This window comes from Stegastes partitus, unplaced genomic scaffold (genome assembly GCF_000690725.1).
Source record: "Stegastes partitus isolate 25-593 unplaced genomic scaffold, Stegastes_partitus-1.0.2 Scaffold1073, whole genome shotgun sequence".
Lineage (NCBI taxonomy): Eukaryota > Metazoa > Chordata > Actinopteri > Pomacentridae > Stegastes > Stegastes partitus.
The window spans coordinates 254,499-273,263 of NW_007578804.1; the positions used below are offsets into that span (position 1 = coordinate 254,499).

At 42.9% G+C, this 18,765-nt stretch overlaps 2 protein-coding genes across 2 annotated transcripts; both read left to right on the plus strand.

Annotated features, from left to right (window-relative positions):
- The first annotated feature begins 62 nt into the window (after positions 1-62).
- LOC103367641 (uncharacterized) lies at positions 63-6,037 on the plus strand. Its single transcript, XM_008295737.1, has 3 exons — positions 63-153; positions 1,916-2,464; positions 4,379-6,037. Exons 2-3 carry the CDS (start codon positions 1,931-1,933, stop codon positions 4,778-4,780), a joined length of 936 nt encoding a protein of 311 aa, XP_008293959.1. The 5' UTR covers positions 63-153; positions 1,916-1,930; the 3' UTR covers positions 4,781-6,037.
- Positions 6,038-8,352: 2,315 nt separating this feature from the next.
- Positions 8,353-15,005, plus strand: igf3 (insulin-like growth factor 3). The gene is made up of 4 exons (XM_008295742.1): positions 8,353-8,397; positions 9,811-9,940; positions 12,642-12,826; positions 14,501-15,005. The coding sequence occupies exons 1-4, from the start codon at positions 8,353-8,355 to the stop codon at positions 14,705-14,707; spliced, it is 567 nt and encodes a 188-aa protein (XP_008293964.1). The 3' UTR covers positions 14,708-15,005.
- The last annotated feature ends 3,760 nt before the right edge of the window (positions 15,006-18,765 follow it).

An 18,765-nucleotide genomic window follows, 5' to 3' on the forward strand; every position in this document is an offset into this window, starting at 1 on the left:
GGCTTTTATTTTGACAAACTTGGCCCGGAAGTGCGTACTACGTCCAAGTCCTGAAGTGAACTGGAGGAACAAGGTAGCTAAGGAAGTGTTCATCATCAAAGGGCGTTTTTAAGTGCGACTGGACGATAAGGGCGGTTGTTTGACACTATCCAGGTGTGTATCGGTGTCATTATTGGGTTCTTTCAGTTCTCCGTTCAGTCAGTCGACTTGTTTTTAAATGCTTCTTCGTTCAATGTGTGCTAATTAGCTAGCCAGCTAGCTCGCTAGCTACGGAGTCGCTCCTATAGATCAGGTCTATTAACTGTTTTATACAGTTTAAAACGTCCAAATAGTGTCTGTTTAACAAGACAAAGGTGATAATTGTTAATAATTCACATGCAGTGTTTTCTGAATAAGGGAAAACCAGTGAGTTAGACTTTAAATGTTTTTTCTGGTGTAACTTAATCTGTCAGGTAAAGCAGGAAGTCTCCCCCAGTGTGGGTTTCACAATGTAGACTTTTCTTACATAATCCGTTTTATTGATCAGTGTTGATTAATCTCCCTAATAAGCTGGAGGCAGATGAGGTCAGTAGCAGGGGACAGGAACAAACAAACTGTTTACCTGGCAGCTCACACAGCTCCAGCTTATATAACGGTTTCATGTGTTCTGTTATGGAAATGTCATTTACTTTCCTATAAACTACTCTGTACGTGTCTAGATTAGACTACATGGTCAGTAGGTGTGCTGCGGTTTTAATTCTTAAGCCATAATATTTAGTGATTTGTCTTAAATTGATTGGTGGGCGTTCAGTGTGATTTAACAGCTAACAGCTGACAGGTAAACAGATCATTTGTTTTTCTTTACTAACCAATCAGGTTGGCTGGTTAGACTACCGCTGCACAGGTGTGTCCCTCACCTGTTAGTAGTCAGACCAGTTTATATTAACAACCTGAAACCGTCTAATTGGTGTAACGCTGAAGTTGTGTGTGATTCAGTGTGTTCAGTATAGAAAGTTTAGAAAAACTGAAATAACATCTTAATCGGCGATACAATATTTTACTTAGTGCAGATCCTGATCAAGGGAAGGATCCGGGAATGTTATTCAGTTTCTATTACAGTATGAAAGAGGGCTTTTTTTTTTGTCTGTCAACAAGGTAACACAGAAACTACCAGGCCACATTTCCCATTCGTTAACCACAATGAGTAACATGGAAAATACAGCCTCAATCACCTTGCCTTGTTAGGTTTACCTTAACTTTCCATTTATCAGATAGAGAGCCAACTTCTGCATCATCCCGGTGATGTCATTTTATTCTACTGCAGTACGTTATACACTCTGAGACGTGTTTTTCTGATGATGTCCTCGGCTCATGGAGGTTGAAGACATCATGTTAGAAATAACTGATTCCTATGTGTAGCGTCTGAACTCCTGAGTGTCCCCGATTTTATTTTTAAAAACACTTCACAGGCGTTGCAGGTATGCTCTTTGATTTCCAACCACATTTCTCTAAGTGTGTGACACCAGTGGTCTTATATTTGAATGTAAATGTGACAAAAGTGTTTACAGAGAAGAAATCTAAACACCACTAACGGCATGACGACCACACAAGAAGGACGACATGAATTTCTCAAACCATTGAAACACTGTTCAAACCCAACGGTTACAAGCACTGCTAAATGTTCAAGGTAGTATTAATCAGTATTAATCAATGGGCAGCATAAACAACGCTGAAGATTTCAATCAGCAACTGATATCTTAAATTGCATCCTTTGGAATTGGTTCAAATTGGGATCATTGAATTGCTCAGCCCTCCTATCCGCTGTCATGTCTTACATCTTGTGGCCGTTGTCAGGCTGTGTGTAGACTGAACCTGCCATTAAACTACCTCCCACATGGTTTGCACCCCAACTAATAAACTTTGTATGCGTACACAGGGGACCACACTGAGTATGGATGCACTCAACACACTGGAAATCTACATCCCTGTGGAGGCTGAGGTGAAAAGCATCCCACTGCGAAGCTTACCCAAGGCAGTGGTCAGAACAATAGGCCTTTTCCTCCCTGACCACGACGTCTCCTGGAAGCCTGCAGACTCTCCAGAAGGCATTTGGATTTGTCCGGCGGTCATACGGAGGAAAGGCCAGAAGCTGACTTCACATGCAGGAAGAGGCGGGGTGGACAACATGGAGAACATGTCCTCAGTGCTGGACACAGAGTTTCGGGCTAAACCGGGTCCGCTCCGAATGTCTATCGTCTCTAAAAACCGCACGGCGTACGAGGTGCTGAAGGAGCCCGGGCCTGGGACACGGAGGCCCCTCACGTCGGCTCACGGCTCGTCACTGAGGACCGACCAAGACGCTGTCCTCATCTACCGTGGGTGTGTCTACCTGTCCATCAGGAGACCCGGCCGAAGCCAGGCTCAACCTCAGCCAGCGTCTGCTGTTCCTTCGACTTCAGATTCATCGTGTAAACGCCGAAAGAAGGTAACTTTTCAATTTCGAGCTTTAGCCTAAGCGTCCCCGGCCATGCTAGCAGCTCTGTGGGGCCTCACCTGGACGGAGTGGTTCGCCATCTTATCACAAGATATTCTAAACCAAAACATCCCAAATATAAATACAGGTATATGAGCTGGTAATGTCACCCAAACAAAATGATTAGAATTCGCTCTGAGGTGGTGTATCAGCATTTGAATGTAGTCAAACAGTGTCTGTCTCTTCTCTGACGCTTGTTACCCAACAAGGTTTTATGAGGGCTGAAGCTTTTTTTACTCTTGTTTTGACTCTAAGCAGAGCCGATCCCGTACACCTCTGAGACTTCTGGTGCATTGCCTCATGTTTCTGGTCAAGGGAACAAACTTATCGTGTAGCAGATGTACTGGGACCAGAAAGTGAACATGACACTTGTGATGGCATTAGTTGATAGTAATAAACCTTTTGCTTGTCAACTCACTGAACCTGACCACCATGAAGAATCTATGGGGTGTTGTCAAGAGGAAGATGAGAAACAGCAAATCCAAACATCCAGATTAGTTGAAGGCTACTAGCTACTAGTCACGCAAACATGCCTGACTGTGGACTCTGACTGTGTTCCAGCAGCTTCTAGTTCATTGCAGACCTCCGTTGTGGGAGTTCTTGGTGACCAGTTGTCTCTCAGCAGCAGGTGATAGTTTGTGTTTTCTTTCATATTGTGGCAGACGACTGATTTTTGAATCTGTAGCTGCTTTGGAACGGTTGCTTTTCCAGATCTGTGCTGAGCTCCTCAGACTTTCCCACTCGTAGTGTTTGTGGCGGCGTCTAATGAGTGTATGAGGCCGTAATTAAATCAGCTCAAAGGAGTCAACAGCTGTAGTCAGTTGCAATTACTCACGAGAAGTTGTGAAGCCACGCCGCGAAGAAAATTAGATAAACACAACTTTCGACATCGTACAAACTAATAATTTAAGTGCATTTGGAAACTTAAACCTGCTGCGATACGGTAACATTTTGTTCACAACTTTTTATACGTTGTTTTGAATTCATCAAATTTTCTTTTACATCAGCAGCAAATTAAACGGAGAAATGTTCAGACAGCAGGGAGGTGACTGGCTTCTGCTGGAAAATCCTTAAAAGTATTCTTGCAAAACGAGGACTTTTAGGAATAAAACATTTCTTTCTGAAATGTACCTTTGTGCAAATAAATGCCTCGATTTGGGAATGTACGCTACGAGGTGCGTCAGAAAAGTTCCAGGACTGGTGTCACAAAAGATATATATCAAACCCAAACTACACACTACAAGTTTTCCCCTTCAGACGATCAACCAGCACGTCTACAAAGAGATCCTGCAGCGTTTGCTTCGTTCAGAAGAGGCAGAGTTGTGGCAGGACAAGTCGTGGCTGCTTCACCATGACAACGCCCTGAGCATCCCACAGTTCCTGGCTGAGAAGAACATCCCTGTGCTGGAGCAACCAGCTCACCCCACCTGGCTCTGTGGGATTGTTTCCTCTTCCCCAAACTCAAGGGGGTCATCAAGGGTTGAAGACGTGGATGGCATCAAGATGGCTGTGACGACGGAGCTGAGGAGTGCATGGCGGCGTGGCACAGAAGGCTGGGAAGTGTGCTAGACTCCAGGGAGATTACTTGGAAGGGGAAAACTTGTATTTTGGATTTGAAATACATCTTTTATGACACCAGTCCTGGAACTTTTCTGACACAAATTCACTGACCAGGAGGAAACATGTAAGAACAGAAAACAACGGGGCTCTTAAACAAGCCTTGACGTAAAGTTTTATAAATAAATCTGTTCGATTCCACAGACAGATAAAAAGAGAGAAATGTAGGTTTTTGGTTTATCCTGTGTCATTACTGTGAATCCCAACAGATGAAGGTGCTTTAATGTGATGCCGTTTTGTGTCTTTCAGGAGCTGCTAAATGACAAAAGGCCCAAAAAGAGGCTCGCCACATGCAAAGTGCTGCACCAAGAAAGCCGGACGGACGCCGCGCACAAGAAGAGAGACGTATCCACATCCAAGCCTGTGTGTCCAGTCGCTCTGCCCGCCGCCGACGTGCACAACATGGACGTCCAGAACCACGAGGACGCCAGAGCAGAGACAGGCTTCCACCCTCAGGGCGAGCAGGACGAGGCGGTCAACAGCGTCGGCAGTGACGTGCAGGAACCGGCCGGCGAAGAAGCCGAGAGCCCAAACGAGCCGCCACAGATGGACTGTGTGTTCAACGAGCTGGCGCAGGCGGAGGAGATCGCTCGGCTGAGGGCCCAATACAAACAGAACGTAGCCGCTCTGGGGAACCTGCCTCTGTCGTAGCGGCGCCTCGTTCAGGCCGACGATGCCATGAGACTGACCTCTATGGCGTTGCTTTCGTGTCTCGTTCCCGAGCAATTAATTTTGAGCACAAAAACGTGGTTATTTTGCAAGAAGTCAAAGTTATGTTTTGCGTAAAAGTTATAATCAAGCGACAAACAAAGCAGTTAGAAGGAACAATAACGTGCTCAAGTGATTATGTTTCATGTTTTAAACGTTCTTTATGTTATTTCACTCATTAAATTGTATAGTTTTCTTTTTTTATTTATTTTTGTCACACGATATAATATTCATGTCCACAAAACGTGTTATTTCTAGCTATAAAAACTGTAATTATGAATTCAAATCATGCTTTATATGCAAATGAAATCAGTGCTGGAGAAGTTAAAATTTGTTGCATCATTTAAATGCAACAAAAATGGAAAGACTTCAACATTTCAAAGTCTGATGAGACTGATTTCCTTCCTTTGAGGTGTTGCTGTAGAATGCAGTGTGAGGAACAGGAGGTGTTTTCTGAACCTTAAAGCATAATCAATAACATGCTCCACTGATTGTTTCTTTATGCTGAACACACATAAGCGTACTGAGGAAACAGTGTCGTGTTCAGCATTATTGATTACTGTTTGCTTTGTTTTTTGCCTGATCGTAGCTTTTACACAAACTATACAATTTTGAAGTTCTTGCAGAAAACATGTATTTGTGCTCAAAGCTTCTCATTAATTTCTCAGAAAGTGAGATGCAAACAAAAGCGTCCTATCTCTCAGGTTTGTTTTAAACTTTTCACATTTCTTAGAGACTATAGAACGCAGTGTACTGATGATCTGCTCCGTCTGTGGGTTCATAGATATGACAGTTAGCCTTTGAACACATTAGCACTCTGGTGATTTCTGGGCTTTGGTGTTTTGTGCGCATACATAAACATTGTAGGTGTCCTAGAATATCCAGGCTCATATGGAATGATGGTTACACACTTTAATGACAGCCTGAAACTGAACTGTGCTCAAACTCTTAAACTGCTGGGATAACTGAGGGGTTTCTACCTTAACCTCAGTTAGCCGTCGTACTTTAAGCGCTCGATTGACTGTGAGACACTCTCTGGTTCCCGACATGTGCCGTGCTCAGCAAATTTTTTGCATCATTTCAAAACATAATGTGACAACAGGTCGGGCTTCAGCGAACGGTTATTTCCAGCGTTGACTTTATCATGTTAATGCCTTAGTTGGTCTATAAAATGTAAAATAAATGCATAAAGTTAAGTTTGCAATTTTGAATGTCCTATTTTGTTCAACCAAAAGTCCCAAAACTCAAATTCATCCACATTTTGCAAAGACGTGTAACAAAAAATAGGAAATATTTGATGCATTGACTCGCAAGATGGATCGGTGGTTAGCGCCGTTGCCTCACTGCTAGAAGGTCGCTGGTTTCCCTCCTGGTGAGGACACCTGGGATCTTTCTGCGTGGAGTCTCCATGTTCTCCCCGTGCAGCGTGGGTTCTCTCCAGGTTCTCCGGCTTCCTCCCACAGTCCAAAAACATGTTGAGGTTAATTGGTGATTGTAAATTGTCCGTAGGTGTGAATGTGAGTGTGCTTGGTTGTCTGTCTCTAAGTGTAGCCCTGTGATAGACTGGTGACCTGTCCAGGTGAACCTGCCTTCACCCTGAGTCAGCTGGGATAGACTCCAGCCCCCCATGACCCTAGTGAGGATGAAGCGGTGTATAGATAATGGATGGATGGATGTTTTGTTTAACCAAAAGTCCCAAAACTCAAATACGGCCACATTTTGCAACGACGTACAACAAAAAGTAGGAAATGTTTGATGCATTGACTCAAACTGACTGATTGTTGAACATTCTTTTTATTGAGCATTTTCAAAACAGTCCAGCACAGTACATATAGAGATTATATGAAATTTGTAGCAAATTCAAAATACATCCACAGCAATGATCTCAGAAGTCCTTATCAGGTCTAACATTTCAGGCTGTTGCACTCTGAGTAACACTTTGCCAGACTTTGCTGTGAAGAGGTCCTTTTGACCGTTAGTACCAAATCTTTGTCTTATATTCTGATATCAAAGACTTGCACAGATGTGTTGAAGGAGGTTCGTCTCCTCTCCGTTTGGTCAGAACAGCCTTTCAGCCCAACATGAGCAACGACTGTCCCGTCTTCTCATGTGATCCCAGTAGACATGATGGTGGATTAGGCTGTAACTGCTGCTGGATTTGAACTGACTGATTGTATATTTTCATAACAGTTGCTATTTGTCATCAGCTAATTGATCGATCAGCAGCTTGGCAGCGTTCCACTTTGTTTAATTTAGCCGTTTTGATAGACTCAGTGCCATGAGAGCTTCAAAACTAGGGTCCTCTTGTCATCAGGCCAAACTTTACAGACTACAAAGATTTAAACCATGAGAAGAAGGAGATGCTCCAGCTTCCTCCCACAGTCCAAACACATGTTAGTTGATGATTGTAAAGTGGCACGTGTCGGCCCGCTGCACCTCCCTGCAGAATAAAGCAGCGTACACATAATAAAATGGATGAACTTTATTTTTACGAGTAGAAAATATGTTTCCACCTCCAGGGGCCACTGATGTGACATCTGTCTGGAAAAGGTTCCAGCAAATCTGACTAATATATTCAATATGAGGCACGTCAAATGAGCTGGATGTTACCAAAGGAGGTGGTTTAGGACATAAACAGGACGATGCTGACGGGATGGACACGCTGGACGGCTGTCACATGACTCCTGACACATTTTGGATGTTATTACCATCATTTGAGAGAAGATTTGCATTAATTTAATCATTTTTGAGGCTTTCTGGACACAAATCTTGCACTAAATGGACTCAAAGTGGAGACCCTTCGAGGGTTTAAAGTTGGCTCCTTTCTGGTGTTGTGCAAAAGAAGTGACTAATTGAAGTCGTGATGCTGGATGTAGCTGCTGCACACACCTCTGGTCTGCCTTTGACTTTTTCAGATGGCGATTGAGCCACACTGTTACCAGGGGGAAAAATAAACCCAGTTGAAATAGAAAATTCAAGGGGACAGTCTGAAAACGATTGCTGCTTCTCGCCGGTGTTCAGCTGCTTTTGTTTTGTCTATTTGTGGTGTGTTGTTTCATGGCCACTGTACGCCATTCACACAGAGGCTGCAGGGCTCAAGGGACTGTAGCTGGGTTGTCTTGAACCCACCGGGCCACCGTAGTCTGCAGCTCACAGGTGTCGATTGTGCGTTAATATGGTTGGATGCAGATTATTTAGTGTGTTGTCTTGTTTATTGACAGGGCAGAATAATAAAACACCTCACAGCCTCTGATACTGAACCTCTTACTGCAGGACTTCTGGGTTTATCTTCAGCTAGGTGGAGCTGACAGACTGCTGCACTCCTTAGAAGTATCATGGTGTTTGTATACTGTTAGAACAATAACAGAGCAGAACAAGTTCATCCAGACTGATAGTGCATTAAATCATCTGATAGCGGCGAGCGGAGGGAGGAGACCTCTCTGCTGCCGTCCTGCCCTTCCCTCCTGCCCCGCTATAAGACTGCAGGCCTCCTGAAGCTGCCCCACACCGACAGGATGCGCTCCTCACGCTGCCCCCCAGCCGGACCTCCAGCAGCCAAGGTAAGACCCGGCGAGGTTTCTCTGAGCTGGAGCTGACGAGACGTTGCTGTTTCTCCTTGTAGAGTCGAAACAGAACCGTGAAGATGTTTTTATGGATCCAACTGTAGATTCTTTAATAACTTTTAAACTAAACTCTTGGTCGTGTTGGTTCTGATTGTAGGGATCATGATGTAGAGAATGAGATGGTGGAAAAAGACAAACATACAATTAAATATGTGGAGAACAAACCGTGGTGCTCAGAAATGACTAGAAACTATGATTTACATGGATTTTAATGGAGACGTTCATTCTACAGAAACTACATTCAACAAAAATTGTCTCATTAAAGAAAAAAAGCTAAAAATAAAAAATAAAATAAACAGTTTGTTCAAACCAGATTGTGTAGAAAAGAAAAAAATCTGCAAAAGCTGGTGCATCCGTAAAGCCATCAGTCACTCATCTGTGACCAACATTCACGAGACAAAAATGAGGTTTAACTGCAGGCTGTGCATACAGGAGACACGTGTAGAACTGTTCTCAAATAGTTTTCTATCATTTTAATATTCAATACTTTAGCTTTTCAATAATAGGCACCAAATATGAATGCTTTCTAGGAAACTTCCTGTGAAGGAATTATGGATTCATTAAGTCTTTTGGCTGTTTGTCTGACAAAATACGGGATTTAAATACTTTACTGACTTTAATTTTGAAATCCGTCACTATCATTGACTTTTTTCTCAAACCTGGAGGCGTCTCAGTCCAAACCCACCTGATGTGCTGTTAGAGGAGCAGTACATAGAAACAGAAAATCCTTTATTATTTCCACAAGGGGAACTTTGCAGCATCACAGCAGCAAAGTGACAGTAAGAAAAACAAGAAAACACAATATATACAATATAAATAAGAAAAACAAGAACACAAGGAAACTAAAAACACAAAATTAAGAATATTTGCATGAATGAATTGCACTCGGATTTAACATTTGTCATTGTGATTGTTCATCCTTGGAATACAAGGAGGACAGATTACTGACAACCAGAGCAGATCAGGGCTGCATGTGATGATGTAAAACTGCATTTTCCAGGTTTTATTGACAGAGTTGTGCATCAGTTAACTGGTAGAAATAACTGCAAAAAGGCCCTTAAAGTATTTAACAAACAGAGACAACATCTCGCTGTAGTTTTGGTGCAAGGACTTTGCAACGCTGGTCATATTTCTCCTCTGAGAGCTTCCTCCTGTTGTGCTTTTTGAAATAGAATCACCCAGAGTGTGATCTAGAAAACACAGAGGGATCTTTTTTTTTTTATTTTACTGCCAAAGATGCCGAGCTGAGTGTCAGATTAATGAGCAGCAGGTAAATCTTTGCATGTCATTCGTGCACCAGGCGACACCGTGCAGGATGCTCATGAATGTGATGTTTGTGCGTCTCCTCAGGTGTTGTGCGTTCGGCTCTGCTTGTGCTTGGCAGGCTGGCCGCTGTGCTCGGAGGCAGCCCGGCGTCGCTGCGGCTCCGAGCTCCTCAGCGACCTCATCTTTGTGTGTGGAGATCGTGGGATCTATTTAGGTGAGTCTGACTGCATGTCAAGCTCAGAGTTCAGAGACTGGATTGTCATTTTCACACACAAGAGAACAAAGTTTTGTTTCTAGATCAGTGACTGCAGCGCAATAAAATACTATGCATCATAATAAAATATAAACATCATAATAAACTAACAAAGAGTCAGGAAATCAGATAAAATACAGTCCAATCTCTCAAAATGTGTTGTGTCATCCACCTGTTTGCGTTCAGATTCTGGAAACTGGGATGCAAGAACTTTCAGACAATTCAGACGTAAACGGGTCAGCAGTCCTAGAGGGTCACAGGATGAAGTCTGGGGTTGAATTAAAGCAAAAACTTGTCAGATTATCGTCCATCTAAATGCTTCAAAATGATTTTATTTCATCTGCATACATGTTTACTTTCAGGGTTTCTTTAGTTTTCATCCAATCACATTATATTCACCTCTAAAGTAGCACATAGAAAACAACTTCATACCTGTTTCATGATAACACCATGACGACGTGACTTTATATCACCGCTATTATCAGTACGTCTCAGCTGCATCTAACAAAAGTTAGCTGTAATTAAAGAAATCAGTTATCATGAGCTGGAACCAAAGGATGTGGTGGGTTTTTTTCTTGTCTCCATCGTAGCAGATTTTTGGATTTGACAGTTGGTTGGACAAAAAACAAAAGTGGAATTCCAATTAACTGATAATTAAACAGTCATTAGCAGCTAGTGGATATATATAAGAGGTAGAATATTGTAGATTTTTCTCCAAACTTTGGTGCAAGAAACAAATCTGCTAAAAGAAAAATCTGAGCCTGAAGTTGAAATAATGGCGGTGAAGTTTCTCTACTTACTGATCTAAAGCAACAAATCCACATTTTCTGATCAAAAATTTAAGAACGGCTTTTATGGGTCTTCTCTGTATGTAGAAATGTAAGTTTCCCTTCAAAATGTGCATCTAGATTGATTCATTAATTCAGCATTAAAAGAGTTGGAAAATAGTCAAACTAGCAGAGTTCGGTCAGAGGAACTTCTTATGGTGAGTTCCATAAGCTATGAAGTTGAATCAACTGTTTAATCACATGAACCATCTTCTTTCCTTTTACATCTTGTCAGGTCGAAAAGTTTGAGAACCAGCAGCTGCAGAAAACTTTAATTATTTTCAAAGTGCAATAAAGAAAAGTCTCAGCCGATGCACTGGTTCTGTTTCTTTTAAACATAATTTATTGAGTTGATTGAATTTCCAGCTGCTCCTTCATTCAGCTTGATTTTTCGTCGACATGGTAACTCACCTTTAAAGTGGTCTGAAGAAAACGGACATGTTAAGTTCGATCAACTCGACGTTAACAAAAGTTGCATGATGTTCAAATTTCTGGCTGATACCGATATCTGATATTAAGATTTCTGATATCGCCGATAACCGATATCACCGATGTCGATATTCAATTTGAGTGTTAGTAAGCACTGTGAGACCATGAAAACTATTCAAAAGAAGCCAAATCAGACCACATAGTCTTCTATATAACAAAAGCAAAACATATTTAAACATATTTAAGTAAAAACATCTGTGAAATAGCAGCAACATCACACGTAGAGACGAAGGCGCTGATGTTAGACAATCATCGGCTAAATTTGTTCATCAGACCGATACGATATATCAGAAAAACCGTTGATATCGTCCGATACCGATGTGGTCGCCGATATATTGTGCATCCCTAATTTAAATTAAGCAAACCAGAAAGCAGGAGTTGTGTAGCGTTTACTGACTGTCAGACATCAGAACAGAAGACCTGAATCATATTTGTCGACCTTATAAGGATGTAAATGTAGAAAAACGTCATTGAAGCATCGTCTGTAAATACAACACATTGGTACGTTCTGCAGATTTATTCCTGTCGGTTTTTTTATTAAATATCTCAAACACTTATCTCCAGATGAAGGTTACTTTGTGCTGCGTGTTCAAACAGAAACAGGAAAACGCTGCAGCACCTCTGAGCAGCTCCACAACAACAAAAACACACCGTTTATTTATTTACACCGACACCACCGGCACCACGGCTGACCTCTACCTCAGCATCGATGTTGTTTTTTTGGTGAGAAAACCCGGTTCCCGCTATTTCACGCGATACCGGTTCGATAAGCTGCAGCAGTGCCGAGCAGCTTGTTATTATGATTCGGATCTAATCTCTCTCCGCCCGCCACCAAACGCACAATTTACCCACAGGCCCTTTCACCTGATTACCTTTATCCTGTTCTGACCAAGGGCACCTCCTGTATCTGCTATCAGCCCGGTGGCAGTCCACCAAAATGGCAGCGCACTCAACAGAACACTGTGCCTCAGAGCGCGATAGCCTTATTGTTAAAACACTGGTTATCTGGGAGCAGCGCGGCTTTCGCACTAATAACAAATGAAAGGTGCAGAGAGGGGAAGAGCGGCGCAGATGATCCTCAGTCAGAAGGACAAAGTGTTTGGAGAGCGTCCTCTACATATGAATAGATGATTATGAGCTGCTGCATGATTGTGCTGACTTATGAATATGGAATGTGTTATTGATGTTTAACTTCAGCATGTTAACTGGTAGTGTGGTTTCATTTTGCATGTTATATTTGCAAATGGAACTGAGCGTCGTACGGCTGAGGCTTATGAGGCCAATATTTTCCATGCACTCATGAAGATTAAAGCAGACTCTCATGTGTGGCCTGTTCCTCCCTGCAGGTAAAGGCTCGTGGTCCGGCTACGGCGCCCGGCCCAGGGGGAAGGGGATCGTGGATCAGTGCTGCCGATCGGGCGGCTGTGAACTGGAGCACCTGGAGATGTACTGCGCCAAACCAAAGATCGAAACCACAGCTTCTCCATCCACAACAACGGCAGCACCGCAGAGCACCACGCAGCAAGACATGGTACGACCGACCGAGTCTGCTCCTCACCGTAGAGCACGGGTGTCCAATCCTGGTCCTGGAGGGCCGCAATCCAGCATGTTTTAGATGTTTCCCTTCTTCTAACACACCTGATTCAAATGATCAGGATCGTTATCAGGCTTCTGCAGAGCTTGATGAAGAGGTGATCATTTGAATCAGGTGTGTTGGAAGCGGGAAGCATCTAGAACATGCAGGATTGCGGCCCTCCAGGACCAGGATTGGACACCCCTGCCGTAGAGGTTGTCCAAATAATCAAACAATCAGATCTCACGCAAGAGACACCCACAGCAATACGACTGGACTCCACCCAGACCGGCTCAGTATGTTCTGCATCTCAGAGCTGAGTCTCCATGTTCATGTGGAGCCAACCAGACCTCGACAAGGAGGCCACATCCGATGACAAAACCATCTTGAATCGTTTTTGCTCTAGACATCAGGTGAACCTCTGGGTTTCTAGAGAATAATTACACTTCCACATACAGTGGGAGGATTTTTTTTGCCCTCAGGATGTTATTTTGCTCCTAATTTTTAAGCTCTTCTTCTAGAGCAAATGACCAGGACATGAAATAGCAGCTCTAATACGTCTACTACAGTCCTGACTGAAAGATGCAGTAACATATGTACAGTCAGCTTTAATTCACAACATCCAGCTTTAAAAAACTAGCAGCTGTTGCTCCACATGTTGTGCAATCAGTTTTTCTTCTGTTCAGACACACAGAAGGTTTTTGTCTGTTGCGTCAGTATCTTGTCTCCATCTCATGATTAATGCTTTTTTCATCAGAGCAGCTCTTGTTTTCATCTCATGTCACCTGCTGCCTTCGAGTTTTACAGGTTTAACAGAAAATGTCATAATAGTGAATTCAGAACCTGAACCATCCGTTATCTTTACGCCCCTCCATCCTCTGTAGGGCTGCTGGAGGGTTTAGAGTGACGGCAGGGTTCATCCTGACAACACACTCACATTCACACCGACGGACAATTTAGAACCAGATTCATTACTGCTCAGTAGAACTGTGTCATTTTTAGGTTAATTTTGTTTTATTTTTACTGAAAACACAACGTTCAAAATAACTAATGCGCTTGAAATGATCCATTTTCTGAGAAAATGCAGCAGTAAGACATTATGTTAGAGATTTTAGTTCTGAATTTAACTCATTTTAGTTTGTTTTTGCACATTTTTACTCATTTAGAAGGATTTTTTTTTTGTTCAATAAGTTTCTTCTTGTTAAAAATGACATAAACAAGCAACAAAAGACGATAAAACACAGCCTTAGAGACGCTAATGAGAATTGATTTAATAGTTTTTTTGTACATTTTTACGAAAAATGCGACAAATTATTCAAACCCTTGATTTCTTTGCATCGTTTCAAACACTCCTGGTTGGTTCTACAATGTTCTAGAGCGTTTTAATGCACCTTCAAACTGAGAACAGTTCCTGCAGAAGTTCTGTAGTCATTTACTGCACAGTTTTAACTATTGTTGAACCAGCTGTGAGGCGACAGCGTTAACCGCTGACCCACCGTGCCGCCCAACACCTGGACCAAAAAGATATCCAAATACATCAAAATGTCGACGTCTGTGTTAGATCCCGGCTGATCAGCGCAGGTCCTGAACCTGTCCTTGAATTAACTCCTCGCTCTTATCTGTGTGTTGCAGTTCCAGGCGGTGTTTCAGAAGAGACTGTCGGAGCACCTGGGGCTTCCCAATAGTCCAAAAAGAGACGCTTACAGAAAGAAAACGCAGCCTTCACTTCAGCGGAAAAACAAAGCGCTATCACGCAGGAGGGTAAACTCACAGAGCACGACTGTTCGGCCCACACCTGCCTCTGGGAGTCCCCGGTCCACATCTGAACCAGGACCTTGAACCTCATAAATAACTGAACATTGTGGATTGTACCCAGTGAACCCGAAAGACTTGATGCTGATCAGGGGAAGCTCCCTCGCTGAGCAGGCTCGCAGCGGTTGAAGATTTTATTTTATTTTTTTTAAACAACACATTTTTACAGTGTTTCTGTTTTTTTTATTTTTAATAATAAATGTATTTGCTCTGATAACAAAGCAATAAATTATGACTTTATGCTTTAAAGCTGCTCCACCAGACTGTGAATGTTGGACAGAGGCAGAAATGATCATTATTTTTCACCCTGTATTTCAGACGAGTGTTTACAGACTGAATAAACTTAACATTCCATCAGACTTCCCTCTGATTACCTTGTTTCTTGGCCAGAGTTGAAAAACTACCTCAAGTTCCTGCTTCTGACGTAGATAAAGTCCATTTATGTGCCTCCAACTGTTCTTTCATATTTTATTTTTAAGCTTTCTGAATAATTTCATAGGTGATGGTGCTGCCATTTGCCGATGCGATGGAAGCACCATGGCTCAACCTCGCCAAAGCAATTCACCGGCAAAGTCATGGCCGCTCTGTTTTGGGATTCTAAAGGTGTATTGTTGACTGATTATAAACCTGCTGGAAGCTCCATCACTGGGGTTTACTGTGCAGATCTAATGAAGCAGCTTAGGGTTGTAATTAAAGAATAAAGGGGGGGAAGTTGAGCAAAGGTGTTTTACTTCTTCATGACAATCCTCTTGTGCACAAGTCACAAACTGCACAAGCTGCTGTTTGTGAATGTAAGTTTGAACATCTTAACCTCCAGGTCTGGCCCCCGGCCATAATTACCTGTCTACAAATGTGAAACCACCTGTGCATGGAACCAGATTTCCTGATGGCGATGAGATCAAGGCCCAAATGAAGACTTCTATTTTAAAGGTACAGACAGTCTGAAGGAACAGTGAGGTAACTGGCCACTATAATGAGAGATAATAATACAATGCAAGGTCGGCTGCTGGAATACATACCTCATTCTATGAACTTTTTGACCTCCCCTCGTATCTCAGCTCAGACTAACTCAGAGGAGAAATGCTAAATCAGAGCTAATGATGCAGCTTATGCTTGGCAGAAACACACATCTTTTTTTTTTTCAAAGGGTACCTCAGTTCACAGGTGTTCTTCCTGTTGTCTGATATGAGCATTAACTCCCAGATGGAAAACACCAGCCCTTTCAGACAGCCAGCTCAAGCTGGAGGAGAGCTGTGTTGAGCAGATTTAGGTCAAGAGTTTGGTTGGGCAACGGTGCACCGTAAAAGGCCACGGATGACGAGTGATTCTGCTTTTTTTTTCTCACAGTGGAATGCAGAGCAAGCAACATTTCTGATAAATTAAAGTTCAGACAGTCGGGCCGTCCTGTTCCCCCTTCCAGTCTTTATGCTAAGCTAGGCTAACCATGCCCTGATCATAGTAGTCATAATCCAGATGAATGAACAGTCTGAGAGATTAAAAAAAACAACAGATCTGATTGGACAGTCAGCACTGCATCCGGCAGTCACTTGGTCCTTACAGCTTGTAGTTTTACTGTCCACCAGATAGTCTCCTAGCTGTGAATGTATTGAGACAAATGTGATACGGGCCAAACCAAAGAATCCAAAGTTGAGTTTTCTGGGGTGTTTTTTGTGTTTATGGTCTACTAGTTGGTGGCAAAGTGGTCCAACCAACAGCCCACTAGTAATGTCACAATGCCACTTTGAAGTTTGGTCCATAATGGTTTTGGATTAAGATTTAGTTGCAAACTGGACCAAGACACACCATTATATCACAGGTGGTTGCACATGTTAGCAATTCAAGATGGCGGACAGCGCAACCTCAAGAAAACTCAACTGGTAGGTACGGTGAGGTAAGATAAAAACTTAATCAACCACCACCAAGCATGTATTTCTACCCCATGGTCCTCAGAAGTCTCTCTAATTCCTTATGATGTAAACTCTTCTGTGCTGTTTATCAAGACAAACCTTGGATCAGTTTGTTTCTCCAGAAGTAGAAAATGTGCTACGGCCCGCTTTGGCACTCAGCAAAAGGAAATTAAACTTAAATAAGTCATCACAAAGCAGCTGTTTCTATCTCTGGACAGTGTATCTTTGGATGCATATAATGACTCCTCCAACAAACAGGATTCTTTTTAGCAACACAGAATTTTGACCCCATGTTTTTCTAAAACTAGTTAAGGCCCACTTTGGCACCAGAACGCTCAATTTATCTGATTATTATGAAATTTCTTCCCAAATGTCCATTTCCAGTCGATGTTTTTTTACCCTCCAGCCTCAGCAGACAGTAAAGTAAGAGCTAAACATCACAAAGGTGAGAGTTTCATTTCTTTGGTTTCAGGTAACTGCTTGGTCCAAACAAGACCCCTCTTCTCTGTTTCTGCCTTTTTTCCTTCACAACATAGTTACAGCTGTTCACAGCCAGCCCGATAAGACAGAAAAGGGAGAGCTTTCTCCTTGTGGGCGCTTGCGTCACAGCCAGATAGTGATATTTACTCCCGTCTCTTCCCATGCGGACCTTTTCTTATAAAGCCCCCACTTTGATTCTCATGGCCATGAGTGAGCTATTGTTGTGAGGCCAAGTGAGTGGTGGTAACATTTTGAGCACAATATGCGTTTGAAAGGCCGACCAAAGCTACTTTACTCTGCTGCAGTCACAAACAACTGGTTTGTAGTGTGTGTTTCCACCGTGTGGTCGACTGGTTTCCAGTAAGTCTCATATAGGAATGTAAAGATACACAGCCATGTGTAAAAGTTTCATATTCAACTTGATCCTCTTTGAAAACGGTGCCTGTGGATGAAGGTGGTCTACTTCAACAGCAGAAATTAGCTCTCGTATGCATGTATGTGTAGCTGTCTGGTGACTGTTTTTAGCTTTGTGACTGTGTTGACTGATGCCTGAACACATTGTGCTGCTGCTCAGTTGATTCTGGAATAACAGCAAAGAAAAAAAGAGAAAATGAAAGATTGTTAGTTTGCTTTAAAACACAGGGTCAACATAAAGTAGTCCAGAAAATCATAAATTAAAAAATCTGTATCATTACCACTTATGTGTTAAAGTAATTATTCTAAACATGTATTATTTTACAGTGGTATATAAATACTCTTGTTAGTTTAGCAAGCTGTGTCCTTATTTGTTAATTGCACCTTGTAGTTTTGGTTTTTATATGTGTGAAGAGGGCTGCAAGGTGGCTCAGTGGCTAGCACTGTTGCCTCACAGCTAGAAGGTTGCTGGTTCGCGTCCCAGTGAGAACACCCTGGATCTTTCTGTGTGGAGTTTGCATGTTCTCCCCGTGCAGTGTGGGTTCTCTCCGGGTTCTCCGGCTTCCTCCCACAAGGTCCAGAAACATGCTGAGGTTAATTGGTGATTCTAAATTGTCCGTAGGTGTGAATGTGAGTGTGCTTGGTTGTCTGTCTCTAAGTGTAGCCCTGTGATAGACTGGTTACCTGTCCAGGTGAACCTGCCTTCACTCTGAGTCGACTGGGATAGACTCCAGCCCCCCACAACCCTGGTGAGGATTAAGCGGTGTATAGATGATGGATGGATGGATACCTGTGAAGAACTTTGTAAACTTGTTTTTGCAGCCCCCCAGATGGTCAGAATAGGTACCCACCTGTCTTCTACCATCCTCTACTCACTGGATGCATACGACTGAGCCTCCATCCATAACTAACGCCATCATTAAGTTCACCAATGACATGACTGAGGTAATTCAGGAGGAGACCCTACAGACATTAAGTCCAAAGACTGATGGTGTGTAGATCAGTCTGGTCCTAAACTCCACAAAACAAAAGAAATCACCTGTTGAACCCCATAACTCCCTGTCTGTCGGTAACAGGAAGCAGTGGTGGTGCTCGGATGGCTGAAAATATAACTGGAACTCAGCGGCCTTCCTCTCGGACCTTGACCTCCTCCGCCCGGCACAGGATTCTGAAGGAGGCTCCGATGCACCGGTGGGCTTCCTCGCCTGGACCCCACCAGGAATCATCCTTCTCCTCTTCAATTGTACAGTCAGGCCTCAAAGCTCATACCCAATAGCTCCATTA